Source organism: Rhineura floridana, chromosome 2 (assembly GCF_030035675.1).
Source record: "Rhineura floridana isolate rRhiFlo1 chromosome 2, rRhiFlo1.hap2, whole genome shotgun sequence".
In the NCBI taxonomy this organism is placed as follows: domain Eukaryota; kingdom Metazoa; phylum Chordata; class Lepidosauria; order Squamata; family Rhineuridae; genus Rhineura; species Rhineura floridana.
The window spans coordinates 157,545,855-157,566,554 of NC_084481.1; the positions used below are offsets into that span (position 1 = coordinate 157,545,855).

The following is a 20,700-nucleotide window of genomic DNA, read 5'->3' on the forward strand; positions in this document are numbered from 1 at the left end:
CTGATGTTTTGTGGTACATTTTAGTTGAGTGGACAGAGTGATTGGGGATAGTGGTTGGTGATTGAGTGGGAGATATTAAAATGAGTAGGTGGATGGTGTGTTCGTATGTACTGGTGGATGCGTGTGAGTATAAGGGGATATTGAACAAGTAGTAGGTATTGTATGATTTATGTAGATGTAAGACAGAATTTGGGTATGATGTCTATGAGGTAATGAGGTGAGTGTTGTATATTATTTATTTATATCCTGCCCTTCCTCCCAGCAGGAGCCCAGGGCAGCATATTGTGTGTCAGGATGAGTCTTGATGAGAGGGAGGCTGAAGAGGGAAAGGACATCTGACTCTTGAGATGTTTTCAAAATATGCTATGTTTTTGTTTCCTGTGGATTTTATTGTATAGTATTACATTTTAGTTTTGTTTGTTGTGTATAATTAGTTTATTTTGTAAACTGTTTAGAGACTATTTTTAAGTATTAAGCAGTATACAAATCTATAAAAAGAATAGTTAGGCACAGCTGTCTAGCTTTTGGGCAAGGTGAGTTACACATCTGCCTATTAACTACTATTTTGAATTGTATTCCTGTAATGAGACTTTGTAGACCTGACATCAAAAGCCTTAATAGCTGGGAATTACCAAGGTCTGGCTGACAGTGTCTGAGCTCTTGGAATGTACCTCTTTATTATGTTGTACATGAACTGAATCCAAACAAAAATTCCTAAAATTCTGACATTTTTGGCAGGTTTTAATATTCTGATCTGGAGTCGGGAGGAAATGGTAACCAAGAAGCAGGAATGTCTCATGCAATCTATGACAGAGCAGGGAATCGGATACAGAAGTTTATCTCAACCAGGAGTACAGAGGCAAAGGCAATCAAAAACTGGATCAAGCAAACTCGAAACAAAACTACTCAGTCTTGAATTAGAGAGCACCAGAACACAAAGCAAAGGATGTAAATTACAGGAGAAGAGTAGGAAAGGTAAAGATTCAAATGACTAGCCAGGCAAGCATCTGTAGTGTTGGTTTAGAGCAAAGCCTGTTCTGTCATGGTAGACAATGGTGATTTCAGAAGGAGCAAGGCCTTTACCTTAATCCAACTTCTCTGGATCATGGATGTTTTCAAATGCAAAGTATCCTTTATTAAGAGCAAAAACAGGTGCATACTCAGTATTCACATGCATTTAATTGGGCCAAAGGAGCACCATATTTATGCATAGTTGCAGATTTTTAATTGTCTGGGATGTAGTACAAATGCAGAAAACTGGGCTATGCTGACAGTTCAGTTTGCATTTTCAGAACTGCCCCTTTTCCCTCCAGTGTATTGAGCAACCTGTTTGTCCTCCCATGATGGGTCTCAAAATATCAGCATTTCCCCCCTAAAGAGGAACATTAGAATTCTTTCCCAGCACCACTTCCTCAAGCAAACATTTTTAGAGGTAACTGTTAACCTAGAGGCGTTGACTTGAAAGCTAATTGATAATCTACCTGTGGCCTAAGTATAGTACAAAATCTTCTTGAAGAGGCTGTCTGAGACCAGGTCAGGTGGCTATAAAAGGGTTTTATAGTGCAGCAGTTGTTACTGGGATTTTGTTTTGTTCATCTCTTGTTTACAGTTTTGAGATATTAAATAAAGTTTTGTATGGAGCAATTTTCTTTTGTCATGTCAGAAAGGCTAAACAATTCTTCTGACAAGGAAAAAGATCCAGCAGGTAATCACATCCGAAGACCAGATATAAAGAGCTTTGCAAATTTTATGCCAAAAGAATATAAATTTTGTGAACAGAATGAATTATGCAAGTTTCAGTAACTTTCATAATTCTGCTTTCAAGAGCCAGGCTTTCCAAAGCTTGACTCCCCTCCCCTCCCTAAGGACTATGGAATGAAAGAAGAAAGAAACGGTTATGGGCATTGTGAAATAGGTTGTTACTTGGCCAGGACTCAAGGAATAATAGCCATGGTAGGAATGGCAAATATGAGAGTTCCCAGCTTTGATGGCTCAGCTGAATGCCTGTTTGACTCACCTCTTCTCACATCCCTTGGTTCTACTTCCATACATTTCAGCTGGATTTCTCTCTCTCTTTTTAAAGAAGCAATTTAAAGATGATACAACTGCTCACCAGTTATAAACGTCTGTGGGGATTTCGTAAATGTGAAGAATAAAAAAAAATGTACTGCCTTCAAGTCGATTCCGACTTATGGCGACCCTCTGAATAGGGTTTTCATGAGGCTGAGAGGCAGTGACTGGCCCAAGGTCACCCTGTGAGCTTCATGGCTATGTGGGGATTTGAACCCTAGTCTCTCAGGCTGTAGTCCTGTAAACATGTTCCTATATATACACATGTATTTACATATAGTAAAAAAACACACAAAGTGGAATAACACAAAAAAAAACACACAAAGTGCAACAGACAATCTTGGTTTAGAGGCTGATTTTTTACTAGGGAAAACAGTGAACAACTGAAGTCCTTTGAGGACCTCCTGTCTTTTTCAAGTCACTTAGGATCCTTATTAGCTTTAATGCAAAAAGATGTATGGTCCAATCAATGTACATCTCTCCCCCCCCCCCACCATTGTGGTTGAACTCTGAAACCTGTTCAGAGGAAGAAGGAGCAAGAGTCCTGTCTCCCTTAGCTTCCCCCCCCCATTAAAAATCAAAGAAAATGATCCAAATGAATTACAGAAACATCATTCACAAACGCAAGGAATAAATCATAGAAACCTTTTTTTCCTCCATGCATACAAAGCAGATCTCTTTGATTTCCTACCTAGCTTGCAGGAAACTAGTGTATTAGTAGCTGACCCATTCTTCTGGGCCTGCATCCTGCCTTGCAGGAGCCACATCATGCAGTTGGGTGATCAGCAAGGGAAAAATTATAGACGAGGGCAGTCGCAAGCTAAGTTGGCTAATTTTCTTGCAGAACAATATTGTGTAGTCTGTTGCCAAGTATATTGGAGGCATGAATATATATGCAGGGTATCTGGTGGGGATCCAGAACTGTTCAAGTCTCTCAGCAGAAGCGAGAAGCTGCAATGCAGAATGGATGGCTCTGAAATAATTTAGAAATGTCTATGTTCTCTCCATTGTCAGAGGCAATATGCTTCTGAATACCAGTTGCTGGGAATCACCAGGGGAGAGGGTGCTGTTGCACTCAGGTCCTGCTTGTGAGCTTCCCACAGACATCTGGTTGGCCACTGCAAGAATAGGACACCGGACTAGATGGACCTTTGGCCTCATCCAGAAGGGTGCTTCTTTATGTTCTTATGTAGTGCCTGTGCAAATGGAAGCATTACCAAATACTGTGATGATTAGGAAGGTAGATAATGTAGTGACAGATAGGAACACTGTTTTTATTAAACGTGTGCTGAATCCTCAACGTGAGCAGCGCATATTTCTGTGAGATGGATTAGGCCTGCCAGCTGCCCACATTCCTTTGCTTTACTAGGGGAGGGAGAGGGCTATAGATGTCTGCCATTTCTAAATTTTCCTTTATTGCTGCTCTTCCAGTATGTGATGGGTACAGCAACCCAAACCACAGGAAGCCAGTGTAATTTATGCTGGCGTAAGTTATGCCAGTGTTATCTACCCTTATTCCAAACTCTTTTCAGGAGCTGAATTGACCCAAGACTGGCAATGTAATGTCCCCTGGGTTGCTAGGTCACATGACCAAGCTGAACAGAGTTTGGAATAGGGATAAGTCTTGCCCTCCCCTGCCCCTGTTTTGGGATTTACCCTGGCCCTGGTTGAGCCAGGATGGAGGACTCATTACAGCATATCTCCAGCTGAGCCTGGATGAGGGACTTCAGCCAGCGTAGCCTTTTCCAAACTCTGCTCATCCCAATGGATCTTGGGTTTGGATTGCTCCCTAACTTCGTGCTCTCAGTAGAGCTGCTTTCCCTTCCAGCCCACAGCTAAAGAGCCCCTTCTTGCTGCATCCAAGGGAAAACAGCAAACAACTGAAGTTCTTACTGAGCACCGCTTGTCCTTCTCAAGTCTTTTTTTAAGAACTCCGTTGCTGTTTTGGGGAAATAAGGAAGGAGGGGAGAAACACCAGCATAGCGTTCCCTGAAGCAGGAAAGGAAAGACTGTTTCCTGGACTTGGCCCTGGTGCTGAAAACAGATTTCTGGTTGAGCCGTGGCTGAAGACAAAGAATGAGACTCCTTTGCCTATACGGATGGGACAGATAAATGTGAAAACACCTGTTTTTAGGAGCTATGCTGAAAGTGAATGGGTAGCGGTGGGCGGGGAGGACCAAAAGTGTGTTCAGATTTTTGTTTTTTTGTAGAAAAGGACTGTGTTCTTCCATTGCAAGGTATGCTGGAGGATCTCAGCCCTATTTAGCAATCATGCCATGGTGTTGTAAGCCTGGATGCCTATTTCTTGGTGAGTACAGAGAGCAGATAAGCTTCAGTTTTCCAAAGGGAAACACACTCTGCGTATGCTTAGAAGCACTTCTGTTCACACTGGAACACTCAGGAGTGAGCTGGCTTTTTGTCTACTTGTTTGTACCCAAGAAATTCAGGCACAGGTTTGACTGGTTCGAATGCCTTTGTGTTTTTACAGTAGCAGAGATACTTCTTTTTGTGATCTTTATATGCCTGATATAGCATGTATGATAACAAAGGACATGTTAACACTTTTCCTGCATGGCGATGCATTACAAAAAATACGTATGCCATTATCTATAAAATGTGGCATTTTACCCTCACAAAAACTGGAATTTAGCACTGTAGCTGCCTTATATGCATACTTACTTTGGAATACCTGTGCTGCACTTGATACACAGCTGCTTTCACGTGTTTTCCTGCACATATGGCCTTTTGATAGTACAATGTATTTAGCTATGCTTGCATCGGTACTGCCTCAGAGGCTGCTCCTTGTATAGCAAAACAGCAGCTAAACAAAGCCTCTTGCCTCCTGAAAAACAGAGCATGCGGCTTGAAGGAAGACAATCACAGTGGATCATTTGAGGACCAGTGAGAAAGTGTGGCTAAAAGGCAACATATAGCCTCCAGCTGGAGGAAGTTTTGCAGCACTAACATCAGTGGAGGGAGGCAGACCCAGGAGGGAACGTTTGGATAGGAATCTGAGGCAGCTGCATTTTACATGCTGATAGGTTGTACACCACTTGGCTTCAAAATCCAAGACTGTCTGGTTCACCTACAATATCCTGACCTTAACTTCAGCACATACACTAAAGTGAAGGTTAGGAATGTGAGGTCGGTCACACACAAATATTTCTGCTGCAGGCATTCTGGACTTCGTAAGTATAAGGGAAACATATCATGGAGTTAGGATTGCCACATAAAGGTTACAGCTGTATGACCCTCTGGGGTGACTAACTCATAACCATAATTCTAAAGATTAAGATGACAAGAGTACTGGACACTACCCACACCTTTAAACTTCTTTCTTAAACCATGAGAATGAAAAGCTTACCTTCACTTTTAAAACAGATTTCTGTTGAACCTCTGCTGGTCCAGAATATTGTGAATGATGCACTACAGGGTATGTAAAGAATGATTCTAGCCGGGCCTTGACTAAGATACATGGCAAAAGCATCATCTGTGCAGAGCCTCTAGTTCACTCCACTTTAAACACAAGCACTGCTTTCTAACAGTATGCTGAGGCTGAAAATTATGGAGAGATGGAGGAAGTGTGCTGTATTCCATTCTAACTGAATGTCTGTAGTCAGTGATAAATGGAAAGGGCTGCATATGACTGAAACCTATTTCTTCTTTGTTATAGATTGGGTCCAGTCCCAACCTTCTCCCTCTATAAGGATCTAATGGTTAAGAGCAAAGTACTTGTAACATATTGTTCTACGGCAGAGGCAGTGGTTTGATTCCCAGTTACTGTCCCAACTGGAGAAGCCAGTTACTGCTGGTTTAGCGTCAGGCCCCCATAGTTAAGGGACATTCAAGTAACAACAACTAGATTGAAACAAGGCTTTCTGAGGGGCAGCAGCCTTCAGTTGGAAAGCTTGCCCATTGTGCACCAGTAGTGAAGACTTCAGCATATTGGGTTCAAAGGAAGTAAGATTGATGGAACCAGTCCCATATTGGCAATGGCAACTCAAAATCATGGTGGCATTTCACTCCTAGTACTTGATTGCATTGTCCATTTGGCAAATTGACTGCATCTGATAGGCACAAATGCCCCTTCATAAAGCCTGGGGCTTTTGGCTTAGAAGCAGCCGTCAGGACAGACAAACAAGACACTTAGTCACTGAAAGAAGCCCCTCTTGCCTCTGGGGTCAGCATTGCTCTCTCTTGCTGCCTCAGGAGGGGCTGGAGTAATTGTCAAGACTGTTCCTCTTCTTTGCTGGAAACGTGCCGGTAGCCAGGAGGATGGGACTTGGAACGGAAGAGTACTGTCAGGAGCAGGACAGTAAGCAGGAAGAGGATGGATCCACAGACAGTCAGAACCACAATAAGCTCTGCAAAGAGTGAAATGGGGGGAAAACCAGCTATGATATTTGAACTCATATTTGCCCTTCATCAGTTCATTTACCAGAGCAGATTCCACTCACCTGTGTCTTTCATAGTGCTTGCTATCTCACATTCGTGTTTCCAGTCCTCTGAAATAACAGGCTCAGTGATTTGCATGAATTTCAGCAGGGGGCAGTGCTGTTCACAATCAGGCAACTGCAGTAGGTATGGTTCTTTCCCACTCTCATTCCGAAAGAACATCTCCACTGAAAAGTTACTAGGAGCAAAATGGGAACATAAGGAAGTGAGCTACTGTTGATTTGCCACCTACCTACTATCATGTTTCTATGTGAATCAAGTCCTGAATCATACAACCCCTTTCAACTTTTTGAAGTTGTATGATGTTCGAAATTAACAAATGATAGGTTGTACCTCTTCATTTTGGAGCAAGGGGAAAGAAATGAAAATTAGATTAGAGGTTACTTTCACATTACTCTTACATATAAAACTACATTATGTTTTCATGTTCATCAGATCAGGGGTGCAAACTCAAGGCTAACAGGAATAAACTATACCCACAGCGAAGGGTCTTTATATTCAGAGATGTGTATAGAAGTACTGTTCATATTCCTGCTTGTAATCATATTTTTATCAGAAGTAAGTGGAACTGGTAGAAAGTAATTTGTTTCATCTTAAGATTGTGACTTATTTTTTACCTCACTTCATCTCCTGTGAATATACAGACAAAAATTAAAGTACGGCAGTTTGGGCGATTAATTGCTTCTGATGATTATTTCCTTTAATACCCTTAATGAAGCCCTCACCCATCATCCTCTTGGTATAGCTCAAATATATGACATGAGGCATATGGTGCTTGTCTCCCATTGTAAACATCCAGAGCCATCTGCAGTGCCACAAGGGTGGTGTCATGCTAAGAAACAAGAAGAAAAATGTGAATGTCTCATTTACACATATGGAAGGGGGACCTAAAACTACATTTCAGAATATGGGAGATAGGTAGAGAATCTTGAGGTACTGGTAGAAAGAACTGGGAGGAAGGGTGGGATATAAATTTAATACATAAAATAAACGAACAAGAAAGAGGCTCCAGCACCATGATAAAAAAGCTGGCACCCTGTTGGATAAAAAGGGAAATAAACTTAAGTGGAGCATTTAGAACTGTGCTACAAAAGGGAAGACTGAGTGACAGGACCCTTTGTGGCTTGCATCTATTTCCTGTATGTAGCATAAACAGTTGTAGAAACCATGTGTCAGTGGTTGACTGCAAAGGATGGAAGTGCAGATTTGCATATTTTCACAGTGCAGGAGAAGCTATGCTGGATGATCCTTTTATTTACAAGGACTAGATTATCTTTTTGGGAGTATGAAAAGATGACACAGGAATTGGGAGAGTTATACCAGTAAGGAGAAGGCAAGTACAAATCTCACAGGCAAACTTACTGCTGAGTACATAAGCATTTTAAAGTGGTGAGGTGTGGAGGCATTTGCAGCTAGGGTAAGGTTTTTCCTTATTTGAGAAAGAAGGACCCCTGCAGAAAGAGAACAAACTATTAGATCCTAGTTCTGGACAGATGAGTGAATGCTCCCCCACTCCTCCCCTAACTACTTTCCATGTTCTTTCACTTACCACCCTGAAGACGAGCTTTTTCAACCCGTCTGTGGATCCCAAAAAGGAAAGCAAAGCTGAAATCTTTCAGCTGCTTCAGCTGAATCATCACCTCGGGAGTTACCCAATCTGGAAGCTGCATTTCATGTGTTTTCTGGAAGGACAACACAAGAGAGGTCACTCAGAGATGCAGACTAGGCAAAGGATAATGCAAGCCTACATATGCACATAGCTATGGCATTTAATTCAGAATGATCTTGCCATATTGTCTAGGGTAAATCTTTGGTCTGTGGGCTTAAATTCTTCAACCAAGGACCACAGATGCATTTGTAAAGCAGTGTTTTTGGATCAAAACTCACTGACCGTGATCAGAATTCATGAAGAGAAAATAATTTGCATTCAAATCTTTGGTGTGCTCAGGGGTGGGGGGTAGAGAGGGGAAAAGGAGGAACTGCAGTGGTAGGCAAATCTATCAACAGCTACTAGCCGCCTTCATTTTGCAAGCTCTGGATTTTCATTTACAATAAGCAGGTTAGTCTACTTATGTAGACTAACCTGTCACAAATGACACCGCATTGAATAGTCTTTGCACGGAGTTACAGACTTTCAGGTCTAAGGATGTATTTGATTGAGATATTTGCATTTTTTAAGTCAAAACTGAAAATTACAACATTGGACTCACACTTGTCCTCCCCTTGGTAGGAAAGCCTTTGAGCATATCTATATCTGACTCTAAATTAGATGGGATAAGCTATTCCACAAAGCAATTAAAGTAGATGTGAGGATATGTCTTTCCACAGAACAGAATTTCTGTGAACGGAAATTATGTCAGAAGGAAATTTCAGATCTGCTTTGTTCTCTTATAATCATAACCATTTTTCTATTAGACCACAATCATGGCCACTTAGAAAAGCCCGTTAGGACTGGGATCTCCAGCGTAGTGCCCTGAGACATCTCTCTTGGTGCCCACCGAGACCTCCTGTCACTCCCAGGTGTTTTTTTAATTGTGGTTGTTTTGGGCTTCTTCATTTTTATTTATTACATATATATCACACCTTTCCTCCAAGGAGCTCAAGGTGGTATATATGGGTTTCCTCCCTTTCTGTTTTATCCTCACAACAACCCTGTGATGTAGATTAGGGTGAGAATCTGCGACTGGCCCAAGGTCACCCAGCAAGCCTCATGGGTGAGTGGGGATTTGAACCCTGGTCTCCCTGGTCCAAGTCTAACCCTAACCACTAGAACACACTGGCTTGGTGGAGGATGCCTGTTTTTTTGGAGGAGATTGGCTGCTTTTTTGCTATTTGGGGGCATGCTGAGGCATTTTGCCTGTTTTGGGGAGGATTCTCAGCACCACCAGCTTCTGTGAAGTGGGTAATTTATGGAGCTGCCAACAGTTTCTTAAGATTTCCAAATGTGCCCCGGGCTCAAAAAGATTGAGGAACTCTGCTCTGAGACATGATTCAATTAGTGTGCAATAGTTATGGGAAATTATTAAAACTTTTTCTGCTAATTTGTAAATAATTCTGAGCTGGGAAGAACCCAAAAGCTTGAAACTATTGGCTGGTTTGAGCTAGCAACATAGGTCGGATGACTCAGCAACAGAAAAAAACTAGTTTCACTCAGCAAGATTTTTTTCCTTGGGTCAGCTGACAGAAAGTCAAGAGAGAAGTTTAAAGATCAACAATTTTAAGAGCTATAGCTTATGACACTGTCCTAATCTGGGAAACCCTCCCCCCATGTTATTACCTAGGATTTCCCCCCCTGACAATTCCTTCAGCCTATAGTCTCTGGACATTCTCAGCAGGATATGAACAAGCAAAAACTATAAACCCTCACCGAAAGTGCCTAGATAGATGCACAAACTCTTCAGGGTTTTTTACCATAGATCTGACTAGTATTATGTTTACACATATAATGGACTATAATGAGCCAAGACGCTAACAGACATAAAGCCATGGAGAACTAGAGTTATAACCAGACGTTAGAAGTAATAGCCATACAAAACTTGCTGAATTTAAAGCTTTAAGACAAAGAATCTACAGCCCTCCAAACATCGTTAGACTCCAGCTCCAATCAGCCCCAGGTAGCACAGCCAATTATCAGGGATAATGGGAGTTGTAATCAATTACATGTATGTGTATGTGCAGGGGGGGAGACAGGTTCCCCATTCATGCTTTAAAAAGGGGGGAAACATCAAAAGGCAGATGCAACAGAGAAGACAACTACAAGGACACAGCCTATAGCGGTGAGTGCCTTCTCCCACCGATTTTTCTTATGTTATACTTCAACTGGGATAGGGAACCTGTGGCCTTTTGTTCAACTCTAATTCCTATTACCTTCATGGCGAGTGATTGGAGTTGGGGTCCAACTACATCTGGAGGGCCACAGGTTCCCCACCCGTTCCAAACAAATGGCCAGTATGATGGCAACAGGCTACATTGCTGGACTGGAAACAAAGCCCTATGAGGAGAGACTGAAAGAACTGGGTCTGTTTAGCCTTGAGAAGAGGAGACAGAATAGCACTCTTCAAGTACTTCAAAGGTTGTCACACAGAGGAAGGCCAGGATCTCTTCTCGATCATCCCAGAGTGTAGGACACGGAATAATGGGCTCAAGTTACAGGAAGCCAGATTTTGACTGAACATCAGGAAAAACTTCCTTCGTGTAACTTGAGCCCATTATTCCGTGTCCTGCACTCTGGGATGATCGAGAAGAGATACTGGCCCTCCTCTGTGTGGCAGTCTTTCATGTACTTGAAGAGTGCTATCATATCTCCCCCCAGTCTTCTCAAGGCTAAACATGCCCAGTTCTTTCAGTCTCTCCTCATAAGGCTTGGTTTCCAGTCCCCTAATCATCCTCATTGCCCTCCTCTGAACCTGTTCCAGTTTCTCTGCATCCTTCTGAAAGTGTGGTGTCCAGAACTGGATGCAGTACTCATGAGGCCTAACAAGTGCTGAATAGTGGGGAACCAATACTTCATGTGATTTGGAAACTATACTTCTGTTAATGCAGCCTAAAATAGCATTTGCCTTTTTTGCAGTCACATCACACCGTTGGCTCATATTCAGCTTGTGATCAACAACAATCCCAAGATCCTTCATGCATGCAGTATTGCTGAGCCAGGATCCCCCATCTTATAATTGTGCATTTGGTTTCTTTTTCCTAGGAGTAGAACTTCACACTTATCCCTGTTGAATTTCATTCTGTTGTTTTCAGCCCAATGCTCCAGCCTATCAAGATCCATTTGAATTTTGTTTCTGTCTTCCAAGGTATTATCTATCCTTCCCAGTTTTGTATCATCTGCAAATCTGATAAGCATTCCCTGCACCTCCTCATCCATGTCATTAATAAAAATTACCTACGGAGGTGGTGGGCTGTCCAACACTGGAGGCATTCAGGTATGCTTTAACTTGGATTCCTGCATTTAGCAGGGGGTTGGACTCGGCCTTTTAGGCCTCTTCCAACTCTACTATTCTATGATTCTATGACATCAACAGGGTATAGGTTAAATATACTTGCCCCTCACATTAAGAATCCAGTCTGTTTCTATCTGCATGGCCCCCAACCTGGCTTCTGTTTCTACCATGCCTGAGAGTGGCGGAATGTTTGGCACTGGATTTCTACAGGAATAGGTTTGTATCATAAGAGTCCTTTCTGTGAACAGGCAGGCTCCTGTTCACAGGAGGGCTTTTGATCCAGCATAGACTCCAACTGATGGAAGGGAGAAGGTGACTTTGCCAATTATCCCTGCACCATCAACCCTCCCCACTTCCTGGAGCAGATTTTCAGAGGGGCTGCAAAGGAGAGTGAGAAGGGACAAAAATCACCTTCCCTGATTTCCACTGGCAGGGGCATCCCACAAATGGATTCTACTCATTTGAACTCAGGAACCAAGGCATAGATTCATGATCTTCTTTAGGTGGAGATTATATGCTGGATAAAACAGTGGAGCTTTGTAGCAACAGAAGGAAGCACTTCAGCTCAGGACAAACCTTGAGAATACAGGGAGCATCAGATACTACCGAGATAAGAATTTTAAACAGGTTGAAGAGCAAATGACTAATGAATACAGATGGGCCACTCACCTCACAGAAGAGTGTGTCGTACACACTCCAGACAGACTCAAGGGAAACGTCCTGTATTCCCGTCCTGTTTGCCACCATCTCCAGGAATTGCTGCAGGAGCAAGGGAAAGTCAGCTCTTTTTGTGCCCCCACCATTGTAAAACGGGTGAGAAACCTTTTTCAATCCAAAGGCTGCATTCCCTTCTGGGCAACCTTCTGGGGGCCACATGCCAGTGGTGGGCAGGGCCAGAGGAAAAAGTAGACACAGCAACAAATGTAATTTACTTTTGTGCAGTAGGTGAGTTTCTACACAGGCTCACACACCCCTCTCTATCCTCCATCCAGACAAGCAAGAGACGTCAGAGTTCAAGGACGCATGCCAGTTAGGCCAAACTATGTGAGGTGCGAAACAGGGCCAGGGAGGGATGTGGCCTGGAGACAGGCTGTGCAGACCGGGTAGCATTCCAGAGGCCAGGCAGAGAGGCCTGGAGGGCTGTATTTGGCCCCAGGCCTGAGGTTCCCCAAAACTAGTATAAAGCGATGGAAAGTCACATAAAAACAGACATACCATATATTGGATGGTCTTATTCACATACTCTGCTGTCTGCCGGGTCTCGTTCTGCAGCTGTTCATAACGGGGACAGGGTGATAATGGAAACTTCAGGAGCTGGAGAGAGGCAAAATAGAGAATAATTTGACCATGAATCCCTCCTTATGAGCAACACTAACTGTGTTGCATCTATTTATTAATGGGTGAATTGCCCAAAGTAAACCGATACTTCTATGAAAAGATGTCTCCTCCAGACAGGTGAGATGGGCCCCATGAAACGCAACTAGCCTCAAAACTGAGGCCTCACTAGGAGTCAGGATAAGGAAGCAGCATGGTAGCATTCAAGGTGGATAAAAACAGAGCTGAACACAGAATTTCTTTGATGCAGTAAGATCCAGTATCAGTATTTATCTCTGAAAGTGACTTACCCGCTCCATGGAGTCAGGTACTGTGTGGACAGGGATAGGTTGCCAAGAAATATTGGGGCTGAACATCTGATGATCCTCTGGAGGGTAAAGTCCTGCCAGATTGGCCTCAGCACTCATCAGGGTCCGATCAAAATCTGTGCTGCGTATGTAGATCTGCCAGAGTATAGAATCAAGTACAAAGAGTGTCATTATTCTTTAGTGTCACTGATGTTCATGGCTTTGCTCCAGTATAGGAACAGGAGGCTCTTGCTCTGCTGATTTGATTTAAACACACATTGGAGAAGACATGCATAGTGACAAACCCACAAAAAACTGGCACCAACAAACATCTGAACAAAAAACCTTTCTGAGGATCTGAGATGCTATAGAAAGCAAGAAAATAGACTGGGAGCTCGGAAGACAGAGACGAAGTGGAAAACAAGGCACAACTTTGGTTAGGTAACCTAAAAAATGGCAATGAAACTACACGAATCTAGAATGCAGACATTATAACCATGAGTTATGACAGGTGTCTGCCACTCTCCAAGGCTACAGGCCACCATGCTGATTCTTGGGTTGAGTGCTGTTGCAGCATGACTTGATGTAAACTGTTGTTTCAGACTAGCTGCAAGGACAGCTCATGTAGTGGTCCCATAATTATCTAACAGCCATGTGGAATTGAGGTCACAGACTGAAAAATGCATATGGTGATTGTGGAAATCAGATACGCTGAATAATGCATATGAACCCCTATGTAAAAGCCCTATGGCTATGCCCCTAATCTTCTCACATTTAATCCTTTAATGTCCCCAGTGGGCAAGTCACTAGCAAACCTGTGACAGCCCAAAACCTGCAGGGCAAAATAAAAAAGCAGCTACCTCCAAACAGGATCTTCCACTTTCTTATGCAAGTAAATGTCTTAAGTTCTAACTAGGAAGTAGATGTCATAGCCTTGGACTGAAGAATGCATGTGTAAAAAAAAAACCCTTTCTTTTTTACTTTTTCCTCCTTTCCTGTTTCCCCCCTCTTTTTTCCTTTCTCCTCTTCTGTTTTTAATAAATTTGCAATAAAAAGTCAATTTTTAAAAAAGTAATACAGATGCATAATGTAATCTTACAGTGTGGAAAGGATTACCCCTTTAGGAAATTCTCATTCCCTGTTCCTTTAGCATAACCATAGTCTTTTGTTTCAACGAACATGTGATGTTATCCCCTGAAGCACTACAGAATTTGAACCTTTATGCCACATGTGTTGGAGTGCTCTCAAGGGATTTCAATGGGCTTGGTGTAACCTTTTTAACACAGAACTGTCAGCATACAGTATATTAGCTTTTTCTTTAGTCTTCCAAAAAGATAGCAAGCTGGTATATCTGGAGATAAGAAACAGATGGTGGAAGCTGAGAGGTGACTGGGTGGGGTTTACTCTTCAGTTCTGAGAGGGAAGGGCTGAATCAGACCAGGTGGAACCTAGGCTTTCCCAGAAAGTTCAGAAGCAACTAGAAATATGGCTTGTCCACATATCTGCTCTTGAACTCTACAAGGCAAATGAGATAGGATACAGGTTCAATTTACAGAACTGGGAGGCCCAAAAGGCTATTCCGTCTTGCCGTTTGCCCCAGGCCTCTGACTCCAAGCCCCATAGAAGTCACCTGGTCTGGGCAATATCATAGATCATAAAGAAATAATAGATGACCGGATAGCAGATTGCTCCAGATGATACAAGCATGGCAAGCTGCATCTCACAAAGGAAAGCCATCTTCAAGTTTCCATCTACCTTCTTCCTTAGTCGATTCTACTGTTGGGAGTGCCAACTTCAGCTAGTAAGTTAGCAACAACTTTAATGCAAATGAGAGAACAACAGCCTGGAAGTAGAAAACTTCCCCTGTGCAATATGTAAAGTTACATGCCACAGATTGGCAGGGCGTTACCCTAGAAGACAAGTAGCAGAGATAACAGAGGGAGGGTTCTTCCTCTCAATTTCTTATTGGTCGACGACCGTAATAAACAATACTACTACTTCCTCTCAATTCATCCTGGGCTGGGTCAGCAGACAGGTATGCAGGGGATGAGCTGTAGTTAGGCTGGGTTTGAGATGGCTTTCCTTCAGTTCTCTCTCATTGTCACTTTACATATTGTGGCAAAAGAGATATCTCTCCACTTCCACCATAAGCTGGCCGTGCATTTTCTATAGATCTGAAGGATATTAGCAAGGCTGAAAAGGTGTGGTAAGGAGACACATGGGAGCCTCAGCCAATCACAGTTCTTGGAGCGGTGTTTTTAGGCATGCAAATTCTCTCCACACCATCCACAATTGACCATGAGTGAAATTGCAAGGCTCATTACGTGAAGCAGCCATTAGCCATTATGCTCTTGCATAGCTTGGTTGAGCTCTAACAGGATGGCCACAAAAGCTCATAAAAATACTTCTGAAGAACTTTACATTGTAGCGGCTGCTGGAATTTTAAAGAACATACAAGAAGCTGTTGAATAGGATGAATGCATTCATGCCTAATATATGCTTCTGTTGTAGCCTAGTCCATTAGGAATAGCGGGAATAAAAGAGGACCATTGCTCTATTTCACATTGTCCTTTTATTTAAATGTACACAAATTTAAAATTGTCTACTGACTGACACTGAGATTAAGTTAAAAGAAAAACATCCAGAAGAAGGTCTAGAATCCAGCTGGGCTGGTTCCTGCCCCTATGACAAGGCAAGCCCGTCATCATAAATCCATGCTTTACAGCTGAAGTGCAGCAAAGGTGCTCTAACTGTTATCTCTCGCTGAATTTAGTTCATTGTGCATGACTTCCATTATGTGCTTTCATCACTGAGAAAAAGGCAGTGGAAAACTACAGGCCAACTCACCTGAGAGCTCCTGACACTGACAGTTCTTCTCAAGGGAGGATTCAACAGACATGCTCAGACCTGACCACCCACTAGCTTGAGATCTGATCTATACTCTAGAAGCCCAATCTGTAGATATTTGATTGTTTCCTGTGCTTGCAGTGGCCTCCTGTTACCAAATAACATTTAATCAATCTTTTTCCATCTTTTTCTTCTGTTGACTCTCCTTTATATCATCATCTTGCCCCAGTCACCAACTGTTTACTGTTCTTCAACTCTAATCTGGATTTGGAAACAGTTTTAACTGAAGATGGAATTTGAAAGAACAGCCTTATATATTGTTCCAATATTTCCCTCAGCATGAAAGCCCATATTTAGAAAAAGGGTAAGATAGGGAGGATAGGTGAAAGAATACACTGTGTTGCTACCACTAGCAATTTGTGATGATGCACTAACCTCTTGTCTATTGTATGAGGAATTCAGGAATCCATCATAACGCCTTCGAAGGGCTCGACCAAGTTCCCACTGTTGCTGCATTCCTTCCTATGCATAGCAGCAGCAACAAATTAACAACAAAGCAGGTTTTATTGCTGACTTGCACAAGAGCCCACCAGTGAAAATGAGAACAAGCAGTTACAGCTTGATCACTGTTTTTTCAATAATTTTTTTCTAGAACATACTAAATTTTTTTAAAAGGGAAAAAAAACTTTCCCCCTTTTTCTTCTCCCTTTGAGAACAGACAAAAAGAAGAAACCAACCAGACGACGCTAAATAAATTTTCAAACTATAAATTACAATCAGGACCAGATAAAACATAATTCCATATACATAATCAAAAGGCTTTTCTGCCTTATTCATTTACAACATTACAGGTATGCTAAATTACCTTACCAATTTATTCCAGGGAATCACACTATATAACTGATTAAGTGTCTTCATTTCTTTTCCTTTTCCATTTACCCAGTTGCCAAAAGTTCTATTAATCCTTGCCATATTTCTAAATAAATTGAGGATACTGGGTACCTGTGTGTATCATCATTTGCATAAGAAATGAAGTCCTGCCATATTGCTAAAAATTGATATTGTGTAGTTTGTCCCCTAGATGCCCTCAGATATTTTTCTCCAGCAGGGCTGTTTGCCAGATCTTCTTATACCAGCTATCTAAACTCTGTAAATTTAATACCTTTCTGTGCTTTGCTATCAATGCCCTTGCAGCTGTCAATAAATGTGTGACCAACTCTTTATTTTTTATCTCTCTATCAGCGCCGATGAACAGATTTAAAAGACCCAAATAATAAGAATAAATATTTTGTTTAACTATTAATGAGATTTCTGAACAAACCTTCTCCCAAAAGGCTTTTATACATTCCTATCATATGTGGTTCCAGGTGCCAATCCTTGACTCAGGAGATTGATTCAGGAGATGTTAACAAAAATTGTTTTTGAATTGGATGAAGCAGCCCCACCACACACACCTGTTTTGCTTGTTAAGCTACGCATAGTTTTGCTTTTATAATATAATGTAAATTTTAAAAAGATCAAACTGCTATAATTTAAATAAGCCAATCACATTCTCTAATTTTGCAATGCATTGTTTCTTCCTGGAACAGCAAAGAGAAAATGACAGCAGTATTAAAAATAGCAGCCAGAAAAGCAACAGTAGTGGCAAAAGAGGAAACCTTAAACTGGAGCTGCATGGAGAATTAGCCTCCCGCCCCCGCCAAAAAAACCCTCTGTCTGCCATGTTTTGACACAATTTCTTCTTATCGTAGCATAGAATTGTAGAGTTGGAAGGGGCCTAATAAGGCCATTGAGTCCAACCCCCTGCCCAGTGCAGGAATCCAAGTTAAAGCATACCCCACAGGTGGCAGGCAAAGGCAATAGCGCTGCATTCTTCTTTTTTAAAAAGGGCTTCTTTTACCTTCTAAGTTCCCACAGATGGCTTCCTTCTGAGATACCCACCAGAGAAAGTTGTCCAAATCCCTGTGGCCAGGCACTTTCCTGATAGGGATCTCGGGGGTAAGCCTTCACTGGGGAGCGATCTCCGTGACGATATAACTGAAAATAAAGAGTTTACGTCAGACGAGGGTCTGCGCGTTCTATCGCTCAAACCACGAGCATTCCTAAGTATTTGGGGCCAGAGTTCATTGGAGCCCATACTTGACTCTAACCCGGAGGTGAGGCAGGTTGCTGTTGAGATCTGGCGGCAGCTGTCATACATTGTACCGTATAGGATTCGAATCGCTCCTGCACTGGGAGAGTGTTAGGTAAGTAGTCCTTAAAAGCTACAAAAGCCAGGTACCTTAATTTTCTTGGGTCTTCCCTAGCTCCTGTTATACCAACAAGTTATACCAACACTCAGAATTATTACTCAGGTTATGATGATTAATTTAACCAAACGCTACAATTTTCGACTTTTTGTTAACACAGAAACTGCGACGATCTCGGCTTTCATTTTCAAGCGGTCGATCCCCGCAACCTACAGAGAAAAGCTAGGACTGGACTTCGCCAAATACACGCTCGCACCACATCACCAAGCAAATGCACAGGGCAGTAGCTTTCTGCCAAAGGGGGGAAAAACCCCTTTTTAAACCGGATCTCATTGTTTTTGAGGGCCGATTGGTTTTTCTTTCTTTTTGCATTTGGGGCTGGAAGCCTTGTGTCACGTCACGCCGCAAATCAAAGAATAGCCCCTCTCGGCACCCATCTTCCCCTCCTCCCCCTCCAGGTTGTTGCCCCCTCCTCACCAAGGTAACAAAGCGGAGGCTCCGACCCTGGGCCACCGGCAGGAGCAGCCAGAGGGCAAGACTCAGCAGCAGTGGGAAAGGAGTACTTCTCGTTCGTCTCCGCCGCTTCCTGCCACCCTCCATGGTTTTCTCCCTATCTATCGATGTCCCTTGTTCGACGTCCGTACCTTAGAAATAGTGAGCATGCTCCATTTCCCCGAGCATGCTCAGTATCAACCACTGAAGCGGCTGAGGTACTCATCTTGCCATTTGTTCTTGAGGGAGTTTCCTGAACTTCGTGAGCTCGGTTACGCAGGTTATTTCTCCCTCCCCTTGCCAGAAGAGTTTACGGAGAAAATTGGACGGTCACGAAGCTGTGGTGTTTTTAAGAACTGCGAAACAGGATGGAAATGTGTAATGCTTGGAGATGTCATTCGTTTGTCGCCCAGCAGGTGGCTGTCATACTGCCTATTTCAGCCGTGCTATTCCAATAAACAAAACGAAAATATTTTCCAGCGACGATCTAGAAGGCTATGTAAGTATATTGGGGGCGGGGATGTATGTCGCAGATGAGGTAAGGTGCTACCAAATACAAGAAGAAGCTATTAGAAACAAGAAAATTGACAGGCTTGCCCAAATGAGAAGAACAAAAAGGAAGACAAACCACACACACCCATCCATATATGCCCACGCATACATACACACAAGTGCAAGGAGATAGTAAAGGATAATAAAGAATCTGAGGAGGATATTGCTAAAAACATTAAGATCATATATCAGAAGCATCAACCAGCTAGAGAGGCGGTTGGACTGTATAGCAAGAAGTTTTGAAAGTGTACTGAATGGGGTTGCAGAGATTGCAGAAAAGCTGAATGAATTTGTGTCTGTCCTCACTGTGGAAGATGTAGAAGAGATACCTATGCCCGCATTGACTTTTTTCGGTAGTCTGAAGAACTGAGGCAAATGTTGGTGACAAGAGCCATTCAATTAAAAAATAATAAAGCATTGCATCCAGACAGAACCCACCCAAGAGTTCCTAAAGAACTTACATGTTAAAGTTCTGCTTTTCTAACACAAAATATGTAACATCCCAAAGATCAACCTCCATACTGCAAAGCACCCAATATAACACCCATTTTTTGAATGGTGTCCAAGAAATTACAGGCTCGTTAGCTTAACCTCTGTTCCAGGTAAATTGGTGGACAGTATTATTAAAGATAAAAGTATCAAGTATGTACAAACACAAATCTTGCTGAAGAAGAATCAACGAGGCTTTTGGAAAGGTAAGTCCTGTCTCGTTAGCCTTCTCATCTCTCAGAGTGTCAATAAGAAAAAACTTGTCAGACTCTCCATATGCTCCTGAATAAACTAAGCAGGCATGCGATAAGAGGATGTGGGATCCCCCAAGCCAGTACTTTTTAATTTATTCATTAATTACCTAGAGTCAGGGGTGAATAGTGAGGTGGCCCAGATTGCTGATGACACCAAATTATTCAGAGTGGTAGAAACAAAAAGGGATTCTGAATAGCTCTAAAACAATCTTTTCAAAATGGGTGGATGGGCAATAAAATGGCAATGCAGCTCAATATAAGTAAGTTAATTGATGTGCATTGGGACAAAAAAGCCCTAACTTTATATACAGTGCCTTGCAAAAGTAATCAAACCTCTGAGTGGTCAGTCATTCAAAATATCTGGAGGGTACTAGGTTGGTGAAGGCTTCATTAGATATGCTGGAACATCCATCACCAAACATGGGAACAAATCCGATTTTCACAGCCCCTGCTGCTGGGAAATGAGAGTGCAATTTTGATTCACTTTCCAGAGTTCCAAGCACTCCAAGTGAGGATGAGGAGGAGCTTCTTAACTGCAGAAGGCTGAACTGTCCGCAGGACAAAGGAGGATATTTTCCCTCTTTCATATTGGCTTTAGTTGAAGTCATTGTAGGCTAGCAGCTGATGTTTACCCTCACTGACCAGGGCTGACTTTACAGCCTTTCCTTCCTCCCAGTAGGAGCCCAGTTCAGGTGGATGAGGTTCCTTAGCTGCCAGTACCAGG

The 20,700-nt window shown here is 42.5% G+C and overlaps 3 protein-coding genes across 12 annotated transcripts in view; 2 read left to right on the forward strand and 1 right to left on the reverse strand.

Moving 5' to 3' along the window:
• The window catches only part of DDB2 (damage specific DNA binding protein 2), a 41,774-nt gene extending 34,571 nt beyond the window's left edge, over window positions 1-7,203 (forward strand). For 3 of the 4 annotated variants that reach the window (XM_061610940.1, XM_061610938.1, XM_061610939.1), the window contains exons 11-12: window positions 739-975; window positions 5,744-7,203. In XM_061610940.1, the coding sequence (XP_061466924.1) occupies window positions 739-975; window positions 5,744-5,784 (278 nt within the window). In that variant the 3' untranslated portion in view covers window positions 5,785-7,203. Of the gene's footprint in view, window positions 1-738; window positions 2,706-5,743 lie in introns of those variants that run through there. The other variant, XM_061610941.1, reaches the window with a different exon arrangement.
• On the reverse strand, window positions 1,712-19,034 carry ACP2 (acid phosphatase 2, lysosomal). 7 transcript variants are annotated; one of them, XR_009760683.1, is made up of 12 exons: window positions 18,667-19,033; window positions 17,882-17,977; window positions 16,376-16,462; window positions 13,097-13,249; window positions 12,687-12,785; window positions 12,141-12,230; window positions 8,075-8,207; window positions 7,888-7,976; window positions 7,251-7,357; window positions 6,528-6,703; window positions 5,435-6,434; window positions 1,715-4,912 (listed from the first exon to the last, which is right to left on the reverse strand). XR_009760683.1 is itself a non-coding variant. In XM_061610945.1 (11 exons), the coding sequence occupies exons 1-11, from the start codon at window positions 18,849-18,851 to the stop codon at window positions 6,298-6,300; spliced, it is 1,185 nt and encodes a 394-aa protein (XP_061466929.1). In that variant the 5' UTR covers window positions 18,852-19,033; the 3' UTR covers window positions 1,715-6,297. The 7 variants fall into 7 exon arrangements, 6 of the variants coding, with proteins under 6 accessions (XP_061466927.1, XP_061466930.1, XP_061466928.1 ...); XM_061610945.1 differs by having other exon boundaries at window positions 1,715-6,434; window positions 18,834-19,033; XM_061610942.1 differs by having other exon boundaries at window positions 1,716-6,434.
• NR1H3 (nuclear receptor subfamily 1 group H member 3) overlaps window positions 18,775-20,700 on the forward strand; it is a 49,350-nt gene continuing 47,424 nt past the window's right edge. The window contains exon 1 of the mRNA XM_061610955.1: window positions 18,775-19,180. The gene's annotated coding sequence lies outside the window, so the exon portion shown is untranslated. The remainder of the gene's footprint in view (window positions 19,181-20,700) is intronic.